Below are 16,958 nucleotides of genomic sequence, written 5' to 3'. Positions count from 1 at the left end.
TCCTCTGTGAGTGAGGGGCTGTTCGGGGGGTGTGGCCCTGCCCTGGAGCTTGCAGGGGGTTGGGGTATGCTGTGACTGGGCTTGGGGCTCCTCATGCACAAGGCCTGCTTTACAGGTGGGGAAACTGAGGCCCAGGAGGACAGGATGTGGAAGGATCAGTAACAAGTCCAGTCCTCTAAACCTTCTCCGTGGGAGGTCCTGGATTACTGTTTTAACCCTGCAAACCCACAGCCTCATTGTACCGGAAGAAACTGAAGGGGAAGCCCCCCCAAGCCCTGCCCCACAGCTGGGCTGTCTGTGGTACCCCCTGCCAGCACATCCCCAGCCCTCAGGATGCCTCCTGGGTGGGCGTCCAGCCCTGCATGGGCATTGGACAGTCACTGGATCGAGTGGGGGGGGTCCCCTGCCTAGGCCAACGACCCCTTTGAGAACAAGGTCAGCCGTGGTCCTGCCAGCACGGGCTCCAGGGTCAGGGTGAGGGGATCTGGGGGAAGCACGGGGGGCAGTAGTGGGTCCGTGTCCTGAGTGGACTGCATGAAGAGTCTGCGGGAGCCAGGGGCCATCCGGTTAAGCCCACCTTGAGGGAAGCATCTGCTGTTTCTGGGGTGCACAGCCCCCCCTTGCCCTTGCCAGGCAGGCACAGCTGGGGAAACAGGGTCCCTGACAGGGCTGCTCCCAAAGCCAGATGGCACGGCACAGGAATATCGTGGCCAGAGGCACTGAGGTGGAGAACCCCAGGAAGCACCTCTTGGCCCTAGAAGTGCCATTTTCTAGGGCTTTACACCCAGAATGTTCTACGAGGTAGGCGTTAAACCTGACAACAATCCAAATGGCATGGGCAGGAAACTTAAGCTAAATTCAGGACAGTCCATCACATGTGTATGTTAATTATATGTAAACTGGTGTTAACTGACAAATGCAACGGGCAGAAGGATGTGCAGTGAGGAGTAATTTGCACGTTTAAGAAGGGTGATATCTAAAATACAACTGCATATACACCATCCTCTGTGTGTAAGGGATCTGAGATCTGCGTGCCCGGGGTCGGCCGACTCTCCCCCACGGCACACAGGGCGGCGCCTTCTGCTTGTGGCCAGGTGTTGCGCCCTCACAGGCAGCACCTGAAATCCCGCTCCCCCCCGTGCGAAGACGGCTGAGACTCCAGCTGCGAGAGGACCCGAGTCCCCAGGCAGCAGGCGTGGTGCCTTGTGGTATTTAAAAAGGTCTGTACTTTAATGTGAGAATGGAAAGGAGGGGAAAGCTCCGGGCCTCCTTCTGCATGCATCTGGGTTGGGTTTCGCTTCTCTGTTCCAGTGAAAATGCTGTGCCCTCTGCCCCCGCTCCTCACCCGGAGGGCCAGGGCTGTCGATGGAGGAATCAGACACAGGCCAGGCGGCATACGGGAGAGCAGCAGGGCTGCGGCCCTCAGGCTGGCCTCTCAATCGCGGGGGGCCTTGGTCTGACTGACAGCTGGAACCCCAACCGCGGACCGGGTAAGGCCTTGACAAGGACAAGTGAGTCACAAGTGCCAGGCAGGTGTCCCCAGTGCCCTCTCAAAGGTGGGTTTCCTACCCTGCAGTAAACCCCTCCCCTGCCCCACTGGACCGGCCTGATGGCTCCCTGCTCTCTGCACCCTCTGGGCTTTCCCAGTGACCCAGCAGGTCCTGGCTGGTCCAGGGCACGCGTGGGGAGCAGCACTCTTCTGGCTGGTTCCACACAGGTGCCACAACATGCACCATGTGTTCCCTAACTTCTCTGATTTTAAAGAAACATAGACAGAGACTGGAAAATTGGGTTTCCTCTACATTTATTGCCACTGCTAAATGATTAACAACATTCACAACTTCTTAGATTTAAAAAGAAAAAAAAGGAGAAGAAAAAACCCAAAAACTTCCATTTTGTAACATCACAAATGTCTTCTAGGTTTTACCAAGGATCAAAAACGCTAAAATTCTCTATTTGATTTCCAGGGACAGAAACAAGCCAGAGACAGTAAGCACCCAGAGTGGCAGGTTAGCACTTTCCGGATGCCTGTTGTCCTCACGGAAGAGACCCTGGAACTAGAATGACAGAAAAGACACTGTGACTTTGACAAGGCTACGCAAGCACACGTCGCGTTCAGTGCATGCTCCCCACAGAGCGGCCTCTCTGGAGAGGGCAAGGGCGGGCACGGAGGGCCGGCGTGCACGCTCCCCAGCCAGCCGCGGGCCTGCGGACACACCGCCACGCCCCGTCCCGGCTCCCACAGTGCCCTTGCTGTCCCAGCATGGAGTCCACAGAGTGTCACCTGAGGGCTCAGAGAACTTCCCAGGAAAAAAGGTAGGTGTTCCCTTTGATGTCTGCCAAAGGCTCACAAGCTGTCAGCTCAAAGCGTGATGTCCCAGGAGGAAGGGCAGGGAGCTGCAGGCACAGCGCCTACCCCCGGAATTCCTAAAGCATTTTACTTACAAATAAAAGTGGAAGAAGCCAAGAGTGAGCATATGGGACAAAGTGAATATGCTGGTCAGAGCTCTCTATGCTCAGGCCTGTGCTGGGGACGCATGCCTCGCTCAGGGCCCACGGGAGCTCTCAAAGGCCAAGGGGCCGCTGACCCGGGCCACCACAGGAGGCTGCTGGAGGTCAGGAAGGAGATGAACCGGGGCAGCTGTGGCTCCCCAGACACCACCCCTGCCGGCTGGCTGCTTCAGCTTTGCGGAGGCACCCTCCAGAGCCCACCTGGCCACAAAGACCTCCCAGTTGCCAAGGCAACAGAAATGACCAGAGGCGAGCAGAGCCCTGGGGGCTACACCTGACATGAAGGGACGCAACCTGAGACAGGAGGTGTGACAGGTAAGAACCAGAGGACCCTGGCCTAAGCTGGGAAGGCCTGTGGCTTTAAGCAGCCAATACAGTGGCCAATGAGGTTGGCCATTGCTGTGCCCCAAGCCTGTCACGTCAGCAGGATCCTAAGTTTTCCCGACTTTGTTGGGCGTGTACTTAAAACGTCAACACTGCTGCCCACAGCCTGAATTCCACATGTGGTTCCAAGAGGCAGAGCGCTGGCGGATGGATGGAGGGGTGGCGACCATGCACCTAGAAAAAGCAGCCAGCTGGGCAGCTCACCCCAAGGGGACCCTTCCTGTTCTACACTAAGGGCTAATAAAGCGCTTCTTCACCCTGCCACACACGCACAAGAGGGGCCCCGGAGGTTCCTCACCCACCCCAACATCTGGGGAAAGCTTCATGGTGTAAAGATGGCTCCCATTAAATGCACCTGTTGTTATACTGTTCCTAAAGTTTCGTCAAGTCTCTGGGGATGCATTGAGAGATAAGACCTCAGGAATAACATGCTCACGGAATCTCCGCTCGCTCAAAGAGCTTCAGAGCTCCTGCCAACAGGCTGTACCAGAGTACAGTTCGCTATAAGCAATTTCTGTTCACGTTTAAATTCTGGAAACTTAAATTCTGGAGACAATGAGAAGACATTCTGTGCCCGTTTTAGCATCAAGTTTGCTAACAGAGCTCGCCGGGACAGCAGTGCCCGCAGGACGGATGGGGACAGCGACAGAAGCCAGCTCCCGAGCACTGCAGGGGCACTGCACCGCCTTCTGAGGAGGAACTGAGAAACGAGGGGGTCTGATGACAAAAGCACTGGGGAGAGGAGGCGGGGCAAAAGCAGGCTGGAAATGGTGCGTTTGTATCTTTAAGGAAAGTAAAGGCAGAGGCAGCTCCGCACCCAGGCCTGCAGGACTGCGGGGCGGCTGCTGGGGCGCCCGCCACACCTACTTGGGCTCAGGCTGCAGGGCCGATCCGGGACAGAGGTGGCGTGTTAAGAGTAATTGCCTCTTCAAGCCTTATCTTTCTCACCAATGGTTTTCATCTATTCAGGGAAAGAATGATTTTGTTCAAAACTGAGTTGGAAATCATGCGTGGGAGGGGAGCTAAAGAGAGGAAGATGAGGGTGTTTTCAGGCCTGAGGCCTTTGAGAAGGAACAGGTGCGAAGACCCGAGAAGGGGATGCTGGGGGCGGCTGGCCGTGCACCGTGGCACGGCCACCAGCCGCCCGCCCGCTGCCCGCATGACACCGGGCTGCTCCCTGGCCGAGCGCAATTGGAACCGAGAGCCCTGCAGCCAGAACTGGAAGGTGAGAGGCGAGACCTGTCTGTGTCCAGAGACTTGTTTCCCTCACAGAAATTTCTGATTTTCTTTTTGTGGTATTTTGATGTCTGACTTTTGAAGAGTGGGGAACACCAACTCTTCTGGAGAAATCGTCTCTGTGTACGGGACCGCCAGTGTGGGCAGAGTGCCCCACCGGGGTTCACATACCTATTTGTTGGCCCGTTTATGTCGGTACATCTGCATCATCCTCTGACGGAACACGTCAAACGTGTCTTCTTTGTGCTCCTGCCCGTCGGCGCCCAACCCCTCCCCTTCTGAGGCCGTCCCCCTAGGAGCAGAACACAGAGTTAGCCGCCTGGAGCCCTGAGCCTGGCCACTGGGACACTGGCTGTGGCACAGCAGCCAGGAAGGGACAGGCACGCGGGACAGGGTGATGGCACAGAAAAGGGGTGTGAAGACGTGGCTCACAGTGGGGAACAGGGAACTCACCGGTGCAGTTGGTGGGACCTCTGAGGCCACGCTCAGAAGCCCCTGGGAAGAGCAGAAACCTCCCCCGGCAGGTGCTAGGCTCGGTTTTACATAGAATGCTGGCTGTGTGTTAATGGGGCTTAAACTCTGGGCTGTGTTCTCCTCTCTGGCCAGGTTGCTTATGGGTTCCCAGAAAAGAAAAGTGCCTCTTGGTATAACTACCCAGAATTACCACTCAGCTTTTATGGCAATAATGAAGGTGGCTGAAATGGCAGGGACTGAGAAGCCACTTAAATAGTCTGTGCTAGCACAGAGCCAGGTAAACATCTGTGTATATAATGACCTGCTTCTCACCTGAAGACTCCCTTAGTTAAAAACAACTAACTGCTAGCTGGAGGCCATGTTCAACACAAGGGAGACCAGGAATCAGGTTGCAAGTCAAAGGGCTCAGGAGCAGAATCCCAGAGAAAGGCTCCTCTCCCCGGGCACAGTCACCCCCCGCCCTCAGCGCCTGCCGCGTACACGCTGACCGGCTCCCTGATGCCCTTCCCACAGGAGCCCAGGCCATGGCCCTCCTTCCAGCCCATCTTCTGCAGCATCTGGAACCCCAGGTTCTTGTCAGTCAGCTTCTGCTGGGTGAAGTCAAAATCCTTGGGTTTCTGAGGAGAGAAGAGTGTGCACGTGGGCTGCAGCCCGTCCCATGCTGCCCCTGGCCGCAGGCCGGTACTGGGGTGCCCTATGGCTCCTGACTCTCCAGACACTCAGAGTCAAGCCATGGTGGCCTCCGGGTTCCTGACGACACTCCCCTGCTGGGCTGGGACTTCTGAAGATTGTGAGGAAAGAGGTACCCGCCCCGGAACCAAGTCAGACCAGCCTCGTGGGCTTCCCCGGGGCCACTCCTGCTGCCAGACTGTAAGGAGACTCCATGGGGCCGGGGGCGGCCCTGGGGCCCAGGTGGGGAGGAAGAGCCCCGAGCGGGGACCTGGATAAAGAGGGTGGCTCTGTGATGACCGGAGGGCTCACCCTAGGCTGGGGGTCACCGGGGCCCAAGGCCTGAGGCAGGAAGGCCCCTGGAATCGGAGAGGGGAAGGGGTGACCCTGCTGCAGAGACGGGCCGCATGGGAAGTCGATCCCTAGGCCTTCCCTGCTCTAGCCCAGCCCCATGGCTTCACTGACTCCTGCGGCCTTCCAGATCTCTGCAGTCTCGGAAGCCCTCCTGGCACAGAGCAGCCCCCACTGAGGAGGGAGTACAGAGGGGGCCTCTGAGGGCCCTGTGGGTGGAAGGGCAGGAACCCCGGCAGTAATTTGGGCTCCCTGGATTTCTGTCACTCATGAATACTCATGGACACCCACTTGGGGCTCTCCTCCAGGCCACACCCCGCTGAGGATAGCCTGGGAAGTCGGAGAGGGCCCCTCCCTCGCCTAGGGCAGCCGGGGGACAGGGTCTGAGCAGGGGACAAAGTGTGGGGGGGAAAGGAGGGGATGGGCCGTTAAGCCAGGCCAGATCTTTGCAAGTGTTCAGTCTATGTCCAGGGAGCTCCCTGTCTGGTCTCCTGGGGTCCACGGGCCAGTCAGCTGTGCGCAGAGGGATTGGGGAGCCTCCTCCCTGCAGGGGATGCAAGCATCCCACTTTACAGAGGTACAAAACGAGGCTCCGGAGCTAGAGGCCAGGACTGGGGGGCCAGGCTGAAGCTGGCTTCGCCCTCACCCACCACCAGACCTGTCCCCAGATGCTGGCTCAGCTTACAACCCATTGTGCCAGTCAGGGCCAAGAGCTCCAACCTCTCTGCTGTGCCAGGGCCACAAGGATGCTTCTTCTGGCCCTGGAGACTGACACAGGGCACCTGGGACAGGTCTGCGCCACCACACAGGCTTTCCGTACCACCGGACACCAGCACACACCTCACCTGGTTCTCTGCCTGGTGCCCGAGCTCCAAGGACCTGCGATGTCTCCACGGGTCCCATACGACCTCATCCTGCCTTGATGCACCCTCACCTTGTCCACTGGGCTGTCGGAGTGTACCCCATCTCCTTCCAATGACCTGTCCTCCTCCCAACAGGGGTCCCCATTTCAGACAACGACAGCTCCGTCCTACCTGCTCCCGCCAACCCTAGAGTGGCCCTGCACTCCTGGCCACGCCAACCACACCCAACCCCAGACCCCTCCTGGTCCTGGCTCTGCAGGCTTCCCACCCCCAGGCTGCTCCCAACAGCCACATCTTCTACCCAAACCCCCACCTTCGGTGCATAGGGCCTCCCCTCAGGGAAGGGGCCACAGGGCTGACATCCATCCACATGCCGTGGGTCCTGGCGGCCTCTCCCCACTGCCATCACTCCACTGAGGCCACAAGGGCTCCCTGGTAACCTGAGATTGCCCTGGGGCCTCTCCCCAGCCTCCCAGATTAAGTAATACCTCTGAACCCACTCTACGCCCAGTCTCCCCTCCACTTGCTTCTCTGTACCCACAACACACCCACCACATATTTCTGCACGTCGGCCCTGCTCACTGCGTCCAGGTGGGCAGACGGGGCATGGCCCACAGGTGCCCAGGAGTTGATGCGTACATGCGCAACACACGGCCCACTAGCCATCAGGCACTCCCTTACCGCTGTTACAGCCACCAGATCCGACCTTCTCAAGAGCCAAGACATCATCTGTTTACCCCTCCAATCCACCACACACCACTGAGTGGACTAATACTGCCTCCTGTGCTTTGGGCAAAGCCAACAGCTTTAAACAGTCCCCAGGAGAAAAGGCTGTCTGTGGTGCTTGACACACTAGCACCCAGTGTGAAGAGCAAGTATACCTTAGTCACAAGCTACAGTGTCCTCTGAAACTCTAATTCTGACTGTTCAGTGCGTGCGGCCTCACGCTCTTGCTCACCTTCTTTCTGGACACGGGGCGACCCCGAGGCCTGTCGTAGGCAATGCGAACTGGTTCATGAACTGGAAGACAAAAGACACAGAAAGAAACAAACACACGGGGAGATTCTCAAGATAGCGGTGTAAGTAGGATGGTGGAAATCTCCTCCCAAAACCATATATATTTGGAAAATACAGCGAATACAACTATCCCTAAAAGAGTGACCGGAAGACACAGTACACGAGCCAGGCTACATCTCCGAGAGACCAACACCTCATGGAAAAGGGTAGGAAACAAAGCTGTGAGCCGGCGGGACCCGAGCACTCCCCCCACCAGCTCACAGGCAGGGGAAGCACAGGACTGCTGAATGACCAGCCCTGCTGGTCTGCCCCGGGAGCACAGGCACACACCGCATGGTGCACTGGATACTGGAGGAGCAGAAAAGCAAGGTTCGAGACTGAGACTGTGAACAAGTTCCCACAGCCGCTGCCCTGGGACAAAAGAAAAACAACAAGTGCTTTAAAAGTCTTAAAGGGCCAAGGGTTTAACAGGTGGACAAAATCGTCCTGCACACTCAGCCCAGCAGGCTGGGAACTTTAGGGAACTTCAGGTGCCCTAACCCCCTGGGTGACAACGCAGCTCCAAACCCGCTTGAGGTGATAGGCAGCCTGCCGTTCCTTCCCCCTCGCCAGCACTACAAGCAAACCAGCTGACCCGCCATTGCTGTGGAACAGCCCGGGAGCAGCCCTGCCTACAGCAACCACACAGCTTAGCACAGAGGCTTCTCCAGGCGCACGACTAACCGGCCCAAACCTAGAGGCTGTCCCCCTGCGTGCGGTTGACCGGCACAGACAGCGGAGATGGGCGCAGAGTCCGGAAGGCACAAAGGGGCTCTGTTATAACGGCAGAACACGCACCACTCGCGTGCAACGCCCACCAGTGCCCTAGGCCATCACAAGGGCTGCCCCACCCACGGCAGCTCAGGGGATTAGCCCAGAGGCTGCTCCCTGTGTGCGGTTAACTGGCACAGACTGCGGAGACTGGCAAGGCTACTGGCAAGCAGGAAGCGATTTTGTTCTCCCAGCTGACACACGCGCCACTCCCTGGCCCCCATTCCCATCGCCATATAAAGGCAGAAGAACCTCGTTCAGTCCCAAATCCCTCAACACAAGAGAGAGGGCTTGATGAGACTGAAATCACCAATCTTCCTGAAAAGGAATTCAAAATAAAAGTCATAAGCATGATGATGGAGCTACAGAGAAATATCCAGGAGCTAAGGGATGAATTCAGGCGGGAAATAACAGAAATAAAACAAACAATGGAAGGATTTAAGAGCATACTCGATGAGGTGGAAGAGACTGTTAATGGAATAGAAATCAGAGAACAGGAATACAGAGAGGCTGAGGCACAGAGAGAGATAAAAGGATCTCTAGGAATGAAAAAATATTAAGAGAACTGTGTGACCAATCCAAACGGAACAATATGCACATTATAGGGGTACCAGAAGAAGAAGAGAGAGAAAAAGGGAAAGAAATTGTCTTTGAAGAAATAATTGCTAAAAACTTCCCCAATCTGGGGAAGGAAATAGTCTCTCAGACCATGGAAGTCCACATCTCCCAACACAAGGGACCCAAGGAGGACAACACCAAGACACATAATAATTAAAATGGCAAAGATCAAAGACAAGGACAGGGTATTAAAAGCAGCCAGAGAGAGAAAAAAGATCACCTAGAAAGGAAAACCCATCAGGCTATCATCAGACTCCTCCGCAGAAACCTTACAGGCCAGAAGGGAATGGTATGATATATTCAATGCAATGAAACAGAAATGCTTTGAACCAAGAATACTTTATCTAGCAAGATTATCATTTAAATTTGAAGGAGGGATTGAACAATTCCCAGATAAGCAAAAGTTGAGGGAATTTGCCTCCCACAGACCATCTCTACAATGTATTTTAAAGGGACTTCTCTAGATGGAAGTATGCCTAAGGCTAAGAGCTGTCACCAGAGAAAATAAAATGACAGCAAAGAAAGTAGACCAACCAAATACTAACTAAAGGCAAAATAAAACCAGCTATCCACAAAATGAGTCAAGGAAAACACAAAGAGGACAGAATAAAACACCTAAATAAAGAGTAGAGGAGGAAGAAAAAGAAGAGAGAGAAATAAAGAATCATCAGACTGTGTTTATAATAGTGTAATAAGTGAGTTAAGTTAGACGGTTAGATAGTAAAGGAGCTGCCCTTGAACCTTTGGTAACCACGAATCCAAAGCCTGCAATGGCAATAAGTACATATCTATGGATAATCACCCTAAATGTAAATGGACTGAATGCACCACTCAAAAGACACAGAGTAACAGAATGGATAAAAAAGCAAGACCCATCTACATGCTGCTTACAAGAGACTCACCTCAAATCCAAAGACATATATAGACTAAAAGTGAAGGGATGGAAAAAGATATTTCATGCAAACAATACGGAGAAAAAAGCAGGAGTTGCAGTACTTGTATCAGACAAAACAGACTTCAAAACAAAGAAAGTCACAAAAGACAAAGAAGAACATTACATAATGATAAAGGGCTCAGTCCAACAAGAGGATATAACCATTATAAATATCTATGCACTCAACAGAGGAGCACCTACATATGTGAAACAAATACTAACAGAATTAAAGGAGGAAATAGAATTCAATGCATTCATTCTAGAAGACTTTAACACTCCACTCACTCCAAAGGACAGATCAGCCAGAGAGAAAATAAGTTAGGACATAGAGGCACTGAACAACACACTAGAACAGATGGACCTAACAGACATCTACAGAACTCTACATCCAAAAGTAGCAGGATACACATTCTTCTCAAGCACATATGGAACATTTTCAAGAACAGACCACATACTAGGCCACAAAAAGAGCCTCACTAAATTAAAAAAGACTGAAATTGTATCAACCAACTTCTCAGATCACAAAGATATAAAACTAGAAATAAATTGTACAAAGAAAACAAAAGTCCTCAGAAATACTTAGAGGGTTAACATGCTCCTAAATAACCAATGGATCAATGACCAAATTAAAACAGAGATCAAGCAATATATGGACATAAATGGTAACAACAGCACAAAGCCCCAACTTCTGTGGGACACAGCAAAGGGAGTTCTAAGAGGAAAGTATATAGCAATCCAGGCCTATTTAAAGAAGGAAGAACAATCCCAAATGAATAGTCTAAATTCACAATTATTGAAACTGGAAAAAGAAGAACAAATGAGGCCCAAAGTCAGCAGAAGGAGGGACATAATAAAGATCAGAGATGAAATAAATAAAATTGAGAATAAAAAAACAAGAGAAAAAATTAATGAAACCAAGAGCTGTTCTTTGAGAAAAGAAAATAGATAACCCCCAGCCAGACCTATTAAGAAAAAAAGAGAATCTACACACCTAAGCAGAATCAGAAATGAGAATGGAAAAATCACAAGGGACACCACAGAAATACAAAGAATTATTAGAGAATACTATGAAAATCTATATGCTAACAAACTGGATAACCTAGAAGAAATGGACAACTTTCTAGAAAAATACAACCTTCCAAGACTGACCCAGGAAGAAACAGAAATCTAAACAGACCAATTACCAGCGATAAAATTGAATTGGTAATAAAAAAACTACCCAAGAACAAAACTCCTCGGCCAGATGGATTTACCGCTGAATTTTATCAGACATTTAGAGAAGACATAATACCCATTTTCCTTCATGATCCCCAATAAATAGAAAAGGAGGGAATACTTACAAACTCATTCTATGAAGCCAGCGTCACTCTAATACCAAACCCAGGCAAAGACACCCTAAAAATGAAAACTACAGACCAATATCGCTCATGAACATAGATGCAAAAATACTCAACAAAATATTAGCAAACTGAATTAAAAAATACATAAAAAAATAATCCATCATGACCAAGTGGGATTTATTCCAGGTATGCAAGGATGGTACAATATTCATAAATCAATCAACACCATGTAGCGCATCAACAAAAAGGAGTACAAAAATCACATGATCATCTCAATAGATGCTGAAAATGCATTTGACAAAATTCAACATTCATTCATGATAAAAACTCAACAAAATGGGTATAGAGGCAAGTACCTCAACATAATAAAGGCCATATATGACAAACCCACAGCCAACATCATAATTAACAGAGAAAAGCTGAAAGCTTTTCCTCTAAGATCAGGAACAAGACAAGGATGCCCACTGTTATTCAACATAGTACTGGAGGTCCTAGCCAAGGCAATCAGACAGCACAAAGAGATAATGGCATCCAAATTGATAAGGAAGGAGTGAAAGTGTCACTGTTTGCAGATGACGTGACATTATACACAGAAAACTCTAAACACTTCACCAAAAAAATATTAGAACTAGTAACTAAATTCAGCAATTTAATACACAGAAATCGGTTGTATTCCTACATATTAACAATGAACTAGCAGAAAGAGAAATCAGAAAAACAATTCCACTTACAATGGCATCAAAAAAATAAAATACCTAGCAATAAACCTACCTCACTAAGGAGGTAAAAGTCCTACAAGATACCCATGAGACAAATTAAAGAAGACACCAATAAATGGAAATCTATCCTGTGCTCATGGTTACAAAGAATTAACATTGTCAAAATGGCCACCGTCCTCAACAAACAAAAAGCAAATACTCCAATTAAAAAATGGGCACAGGATCTGAACAGACACTTCTCCAAAGAAGAAATTCAGATGGCCAACAGTAAAGTGAAAAGATGCTCCACATCGCTAATCATTAGAGAAATGCAAATTAAAACCACAAGGAGGTATCACCTCACACCAGTAAGGATGGCCAATATCCAAAAGACAAACAACAACAAATGTTGGCGAGGATGTGTAGAAAGGGGAACCCTCCTACACCACTGGTGGGAATGCAAATTAGTTCAACCATTGTGGAAAGCAGTATGGAGGTTTCTCAAAAAACTCAAAATAGAAATACCATTTGACCCAGGAATTCCACTCCTAGGAATTTACCCTAAGAATGCAGCTGCCCAGTTTGAAAAAGACATATGCACCCCTATATTTATCGCAGCGCTATTTACAACAGCCAAGAAATGGAAGCAGACTATGTGTCCATCAGTAGATGAATGGATAAAGAAGATGAGGTACATATACACAATGGAATATTATTCAGCCATAAGAAGAAAACAAATCCTACGATTTGTAACAACATGGATGGAACTAGAGGGTATTATGCTCAGTGAAATAAGCCAGGTGGAAAAAGAAAAGTACCAAATGATTTCATTCATATGTGGAGTATAAAAACAAAGAAAAAACTGAAGGAACAAAACAGCAGCAGAATCACAGAACCCAAGAATGGATTAACAGTTACCAAAAGGAAAGGGATTGGGGAGGGTTGGCGGGAAGGGAGGGATAAGAGGGGTAAAAAGAAAGGGGGCATTACAATTAGCATGTATAATGTGTGGGGGGTACAGGGAGGGCTGTGCAACACAGAGAAGACAAGTAGTGTTTCTACAGCATCTTACTACGCTGATGGACAGTGACTGTAATGGGCTTTGTGGGGGGGACTTGGTGAAGGGGGGAGTCTAGTAAACATAATGTTCCTAATGTAATTGTAGATTAATCATCAGGGAAATGCAAATTGAAACCACAATGAGATATCATCTCACACAAGTAAGGATGGCCAGCATTGAAAAAAAGACTGAGAACAACAAATGCTGGCGAGGTTGTGAAGAAAGGGGAACCCTCCTACACTGCTGGTGGGAATGTAAGCTAATTCAACCATGTGGAAAGCAATATGGAGGTTCCTCAAAAAACTAAAAATAGAAATACCATTTGACCCAGAATCCCACTCCTTGGAATTTACTCAAAGAATACAAGTTCTCAGATTCAAAAAGACATATGCACCCCTATGTTTATAGCAGCACTATTTACAACAGCCAAGATATGGAAACAACCTAAGTGTCCATCAGTAGATGAATGGATAAAGAAGATGAGGTACATATACACAATGGAATACTACTCAGCCACAAGAAAGAAACAAATCCTATAATTTGCATGAACATGGATGGAGCTGGAGGACATTATGTTCAGTGAAGTAAACCACAAGGAGAAAGACAAGTGCCAAATGATTTCCCTCATTTGTGGATTATAACAATGAAGCAAAACTGAAGGAACAAAACGGCAGTAGACTCACTGACTCTAAGTAGGGACTAGCGGTTACCAAAGGGTATCGGTGTGGGAGGGTGGGTGGGGAGGGTGCGAGAAGGGGTTTAAGGGGTATTGTTTAGTGCACATGGTGTGTGGGGGGTCAAGGGGAAAACAATGTAGCACAAGGAAGGCAAATAGTGAATCTGTGGCATTTTACTACACTGATGGACAATGACTGCATTGGGGTAATGATGGAGAATTGATAATATGGGTAAATGTAGTAACCACATTGTTTTTTCATGTGAAACCTTCATAAGAGTGTGTATCAATAATACCTTAATAAAAAATTTAAAAAACAACAAATAAAGACAAAAAGCAGGATATAAAGTAGCATCAACAGTCTGGCCCTGTTTATGTCAAAATATGTTTGAATTAAAAACTGCTAGAAAAGTCCATCAAAATGCAGCCGGCATGTGTCTCTGGGTGGCAGGGTTATAATGACTGCTTTTTCTTTGCTTTCCTCTCCTTTCTTTTTTGTATCATCTAGCACGCATAAAAATTCTCTTAAAAAAAGAAAAAGGGCAATATAAGTTATTTTTTATGAAAGAGAAAGTTCTGTGGATAACTAGCCTTTAGTATTAAACAACAGGTCTTTCTGGTGACCATGGCCCTGTCCTCACAATGTGTATGAGGAACACACATGGGAGAGATGGGAAAGAAGATGCAGACAATGAAAGACAAGAAAACACGGACAGGCTGCAGGAAGTCCAACCGGTGAACCCCACTTGAAAACCACCCATAAAATGGTAGGGGATGTTATACAGCAGTTTAAAATGCTGGCCCTTGATAAACACATAAACAAAACATGTTCTGTCCACAGTGGAATATTATTCGTCCATAAAAAGGAATGAAGTCCTGACGTGTGCTACAATGTGGATTAATGTTGAGAACACTGTGCTGAATAAAAGAAGCCAAATACAAAAGTCTGTATGTCTATATGAAATAGCTAAAATCTGCAAATATACAGAGGCAGATAATATCTTGGTGGTTGCCAAGGGGCTGGAAGTTGGAGAAATAGGGAGTGATTGCTAATGGAATAGGGTTCTTTTTGGGGGTGATAAAATGTTCTGGATTTAGATAGTGGCCATGGTTACACAATGCTGTGAATGTACTAAAAACTATTAAGTTGCACAATTTAAAAGATAAATCCTATGGCATAAAAAATCTAAAAACTATGTTGTTCTAAAGACTAGTAATGCAGGGGAAAAGCTTTTCTTTTAAAAAGCGGAAAGGAAATCAGCACACACAATCATTCACAACTTACTAAAACAAAGCAAAGATGTGGGAGGAGGACTACATATCCAAGTGGTAGTCTTAAGCTAACTTGAATGTTTCTTATTTCTTCATTGAGAAATCATAAAATCTGGCTTTCTACACGTTTACAGTAGGAAAAACCATCTTCTTTCCAAAGCTACCTGTACTATACACCCACCTACCTGATGTTCCCTTTCAGGTGCCTGATCCCGGCACTCGGATCCAGCAGCCTCCAGGAGGCCCTCCTGGAAGAGATCCTACAGGCTTTTCCTGTTTTGGTGCAAGTCCTCCCATAACCCCATGGTGAGAGTGTGAGCCCATCCACTGACAGATCACCCAATACCCACATCCACATTCATGAGCGTCTTGGAGGTGCCAAGCCCTGGGTTCCACCAGGAATAAGGTCTAAGTCCAGTTCAAGGAGAATCCAGACTCTTAGAAGAGGCAGGAACTGGTACAGAGCTTTGTGGAAGCGTCCCACACACCACGCTCCAGACCCCAGAGGGGAGGGCCTGCCTCTCCGTTTGTTACCCTCCAGCCTGAAATTCTTCAATGTCATTATTTTGATCACACCATCCCTGCTCAAAACTCTTGAGGAAAACAAACAAACAAACAAAAACTCGTGGGTGCTCTGAGCGTTCCTCAGGACAGGAAGAAACCATGCTTCACTGATCTCCCACCTGGCTCCAGAGGAGCCCCGTCGGTGAAGCCTCTTCAGGAAGGCTCTGCCCTCCAGGCCTTCCCGGAGCTGGCATCTCCTCATCTGAAATGTCTTCTGCTCAAAAAGGCCTTCCTTGACCACCCAGTAGCAGCTGCCTGCAACCCAATTCTCTCACATCTTTATAACTCTGTGCAAACTGTTTTCTCTGGGTGCACCGCCTGACAACTCAGTGGGAAGTAACCGTCAGGAAGGCAGGGCCCTGTGTTGGTTACCACTGCATCCCCAGTGCCTAGCACCGTGACCGGCACGCAGTATTTGTTGAATGGGTGACTGCATCCCAGTATAGGCGGGTTTACGCTGGGAAGGAAGGACAAGGTTTGCGGTGAAGTCGGGGCTTGAAGGACCCCGTGAAAGGAAGGAGCGACACACAGCAGCAATTCACCAGAGTTCCACTTTACTGGGGAAAAGTACTAGGTTATATAGGGAGGGACATAAGCTGATTGAGGTGTCACTTCAACGGGACTGGTGGCTATTGGCCAGGTGCTGGGATTTGGGGGGGGCGAGAGGTGATTGGGCCTCGGGTGGCACCGGCGGGAACCGAAGACCCGGAAGAGAAGCAGGAGGTTCGCCATCGTTACCGGTGGGGGCCCTTCACCCGGGAACGTGTGTACAGGGAGACCTACTGCAATTCGGAAAAGCAGCCTTTCCAGAAAGCTGGACCCAGGCCCGGCGGCCGGTGCTACAAAAACAAAGACGCAAGGCTGCCCCAAGTTGCCGCTCTTTCGGGGAGGGAGCCCGAGGCAGCTCTGAAGATGGTTATTTCGGAAAGCGGCTGCAGGGCCGACCCGGTGGCAGCCTGCACGGGACGCCGGGCGCCCTCAGCAAACCAGGCGGGAAGCCAGCAACTGGGTCTGGGGTCTTCAGAGACGGGGGAGGTGCAGAAGGAAGCCGCCGCTTCTGGACTTCCAAAGGGCTGGGGAGAGGGGCCGGCGGGTCGCAGCACGCGCGACCAGAAGGCGCAGCGTCGACGCGGAGCCCCAAGAACACGGGCCAGCTCCTGAGAGAAGGTCGGGGATGTTACCTGTAAAATCCCGATCGTCCACCTCCAGACTCACCCAATCCCACAATGATCCCGCGCCAACAGAGACGGCCAGTTAGAGTGCGCATTGCCACATGGGAGGTGTAGTCCACTTCGGCTCACCATCCCCTCACTGCGCGGACGCCTGGGGGTTTTCCTCCCGGAAAGAAAAAATCAGCCTTCTGGCAATTTGTGGTTTCAGTCCCTCCGGCCAGAGGGTGTCGTCCTTCCTTACACCTTTCCGGAGCCGAAGCTACTCCCAATACAAACTATACGTTCCGGGATGCTCTGCGTGTAAGCTCC

At 49.9% G+C, this 16,958-nt stretch overlaps 1 protein-coding gene across 7 annotated transcripts; it reads right to left on the bottom strand.

Moving 5' to 3' along the window:
* Positions 1-1,787: 1,787 nt before the first annotated feature.
* LOC130678886 (SURP and G-patch domain-containing protein 2-like) lies at positions 1,788-16,884 on the bottom strand. Of its 7 annotated transcripts, XR_008993059.1 has the most exons (6): positions 16,693-16,884; positions 7,447-7,508; positions 5,086-5,222; positions 4,303-4,423; positions 3,763-3,856; positions 1,788-2,057 (listed from the first exon to the last, which is right to left on the bottom strand). XR_008993059.1 is itself a non-coding variant. In XM_057490039.1 (5 exons), the coding sequence occupies exons 1-4, from the start codon at positions 16,742-16,744 to the stop codon at positions 4,303-4,305; spliced, it is 372 nt and encodes a 123-aa protein (XP_057346022.1). In that variant the 5' UTR covers positions 16,745-16,884; the 3' UTR covers positions 1,788-2,057. The 7 variants fall into 7 exon arrangements, 1 of the variants encoding a protein (XP_057346022.1); XR_008993062.1 differs by lacking the exons at positions 3,763-3,856; positions 16,693-16,884 and adding an exon at positions 15,099-15,191; XM_057490039.1 differs by lacking the exon at positions 3,763-3,856.
* Positions 16,885-16,958: the final 74 nt, after the last annotated feature.

The sequence above is a fragment of the Manis pentadactyla genome, chromosome 12 (genome assembly GCF_030020395.1).
Source record: "Manis pentadactyla isolate mManPen7 chromosome 12, mManPen7.hap1, whole genome shotgun sequence".
NCBI classification, from domain to species: domain Eukaryota; kingdom Metazoa; phylum Chordata; class Mammalia; order Pholidota; family Manidae; genus Manis; species Manis pentadactyla.
Note: the sequence above shows the minus strand (reverse complement) of the source record. Positions and strands in the feature narration are given on the sequence as shown.

Coding starts and splice junctions, on each gene's coding strand:
- LOC130678886 (XM_057490039.1), bottom strand. CDS start 16,744: ATGCGCACTCTAACTGGCCGTCTCTGTTGGCGCGGGATCATTGTGGGA. Junction 7,509..16,692: donor CGGGATCATTGTGGGATTGG/GTGAGTCTGGAG, acceptor TTTGTCTTCCAG/TTCATGAACCAGTTCGCATT. Junction 5,223..7,446: donor GCCCCGTGTCCAGAAAGAAG/GTGAGCAAGAGC, acceptor TTCTCTCCTCAG/AAACCCAAGGATTTTGACTT.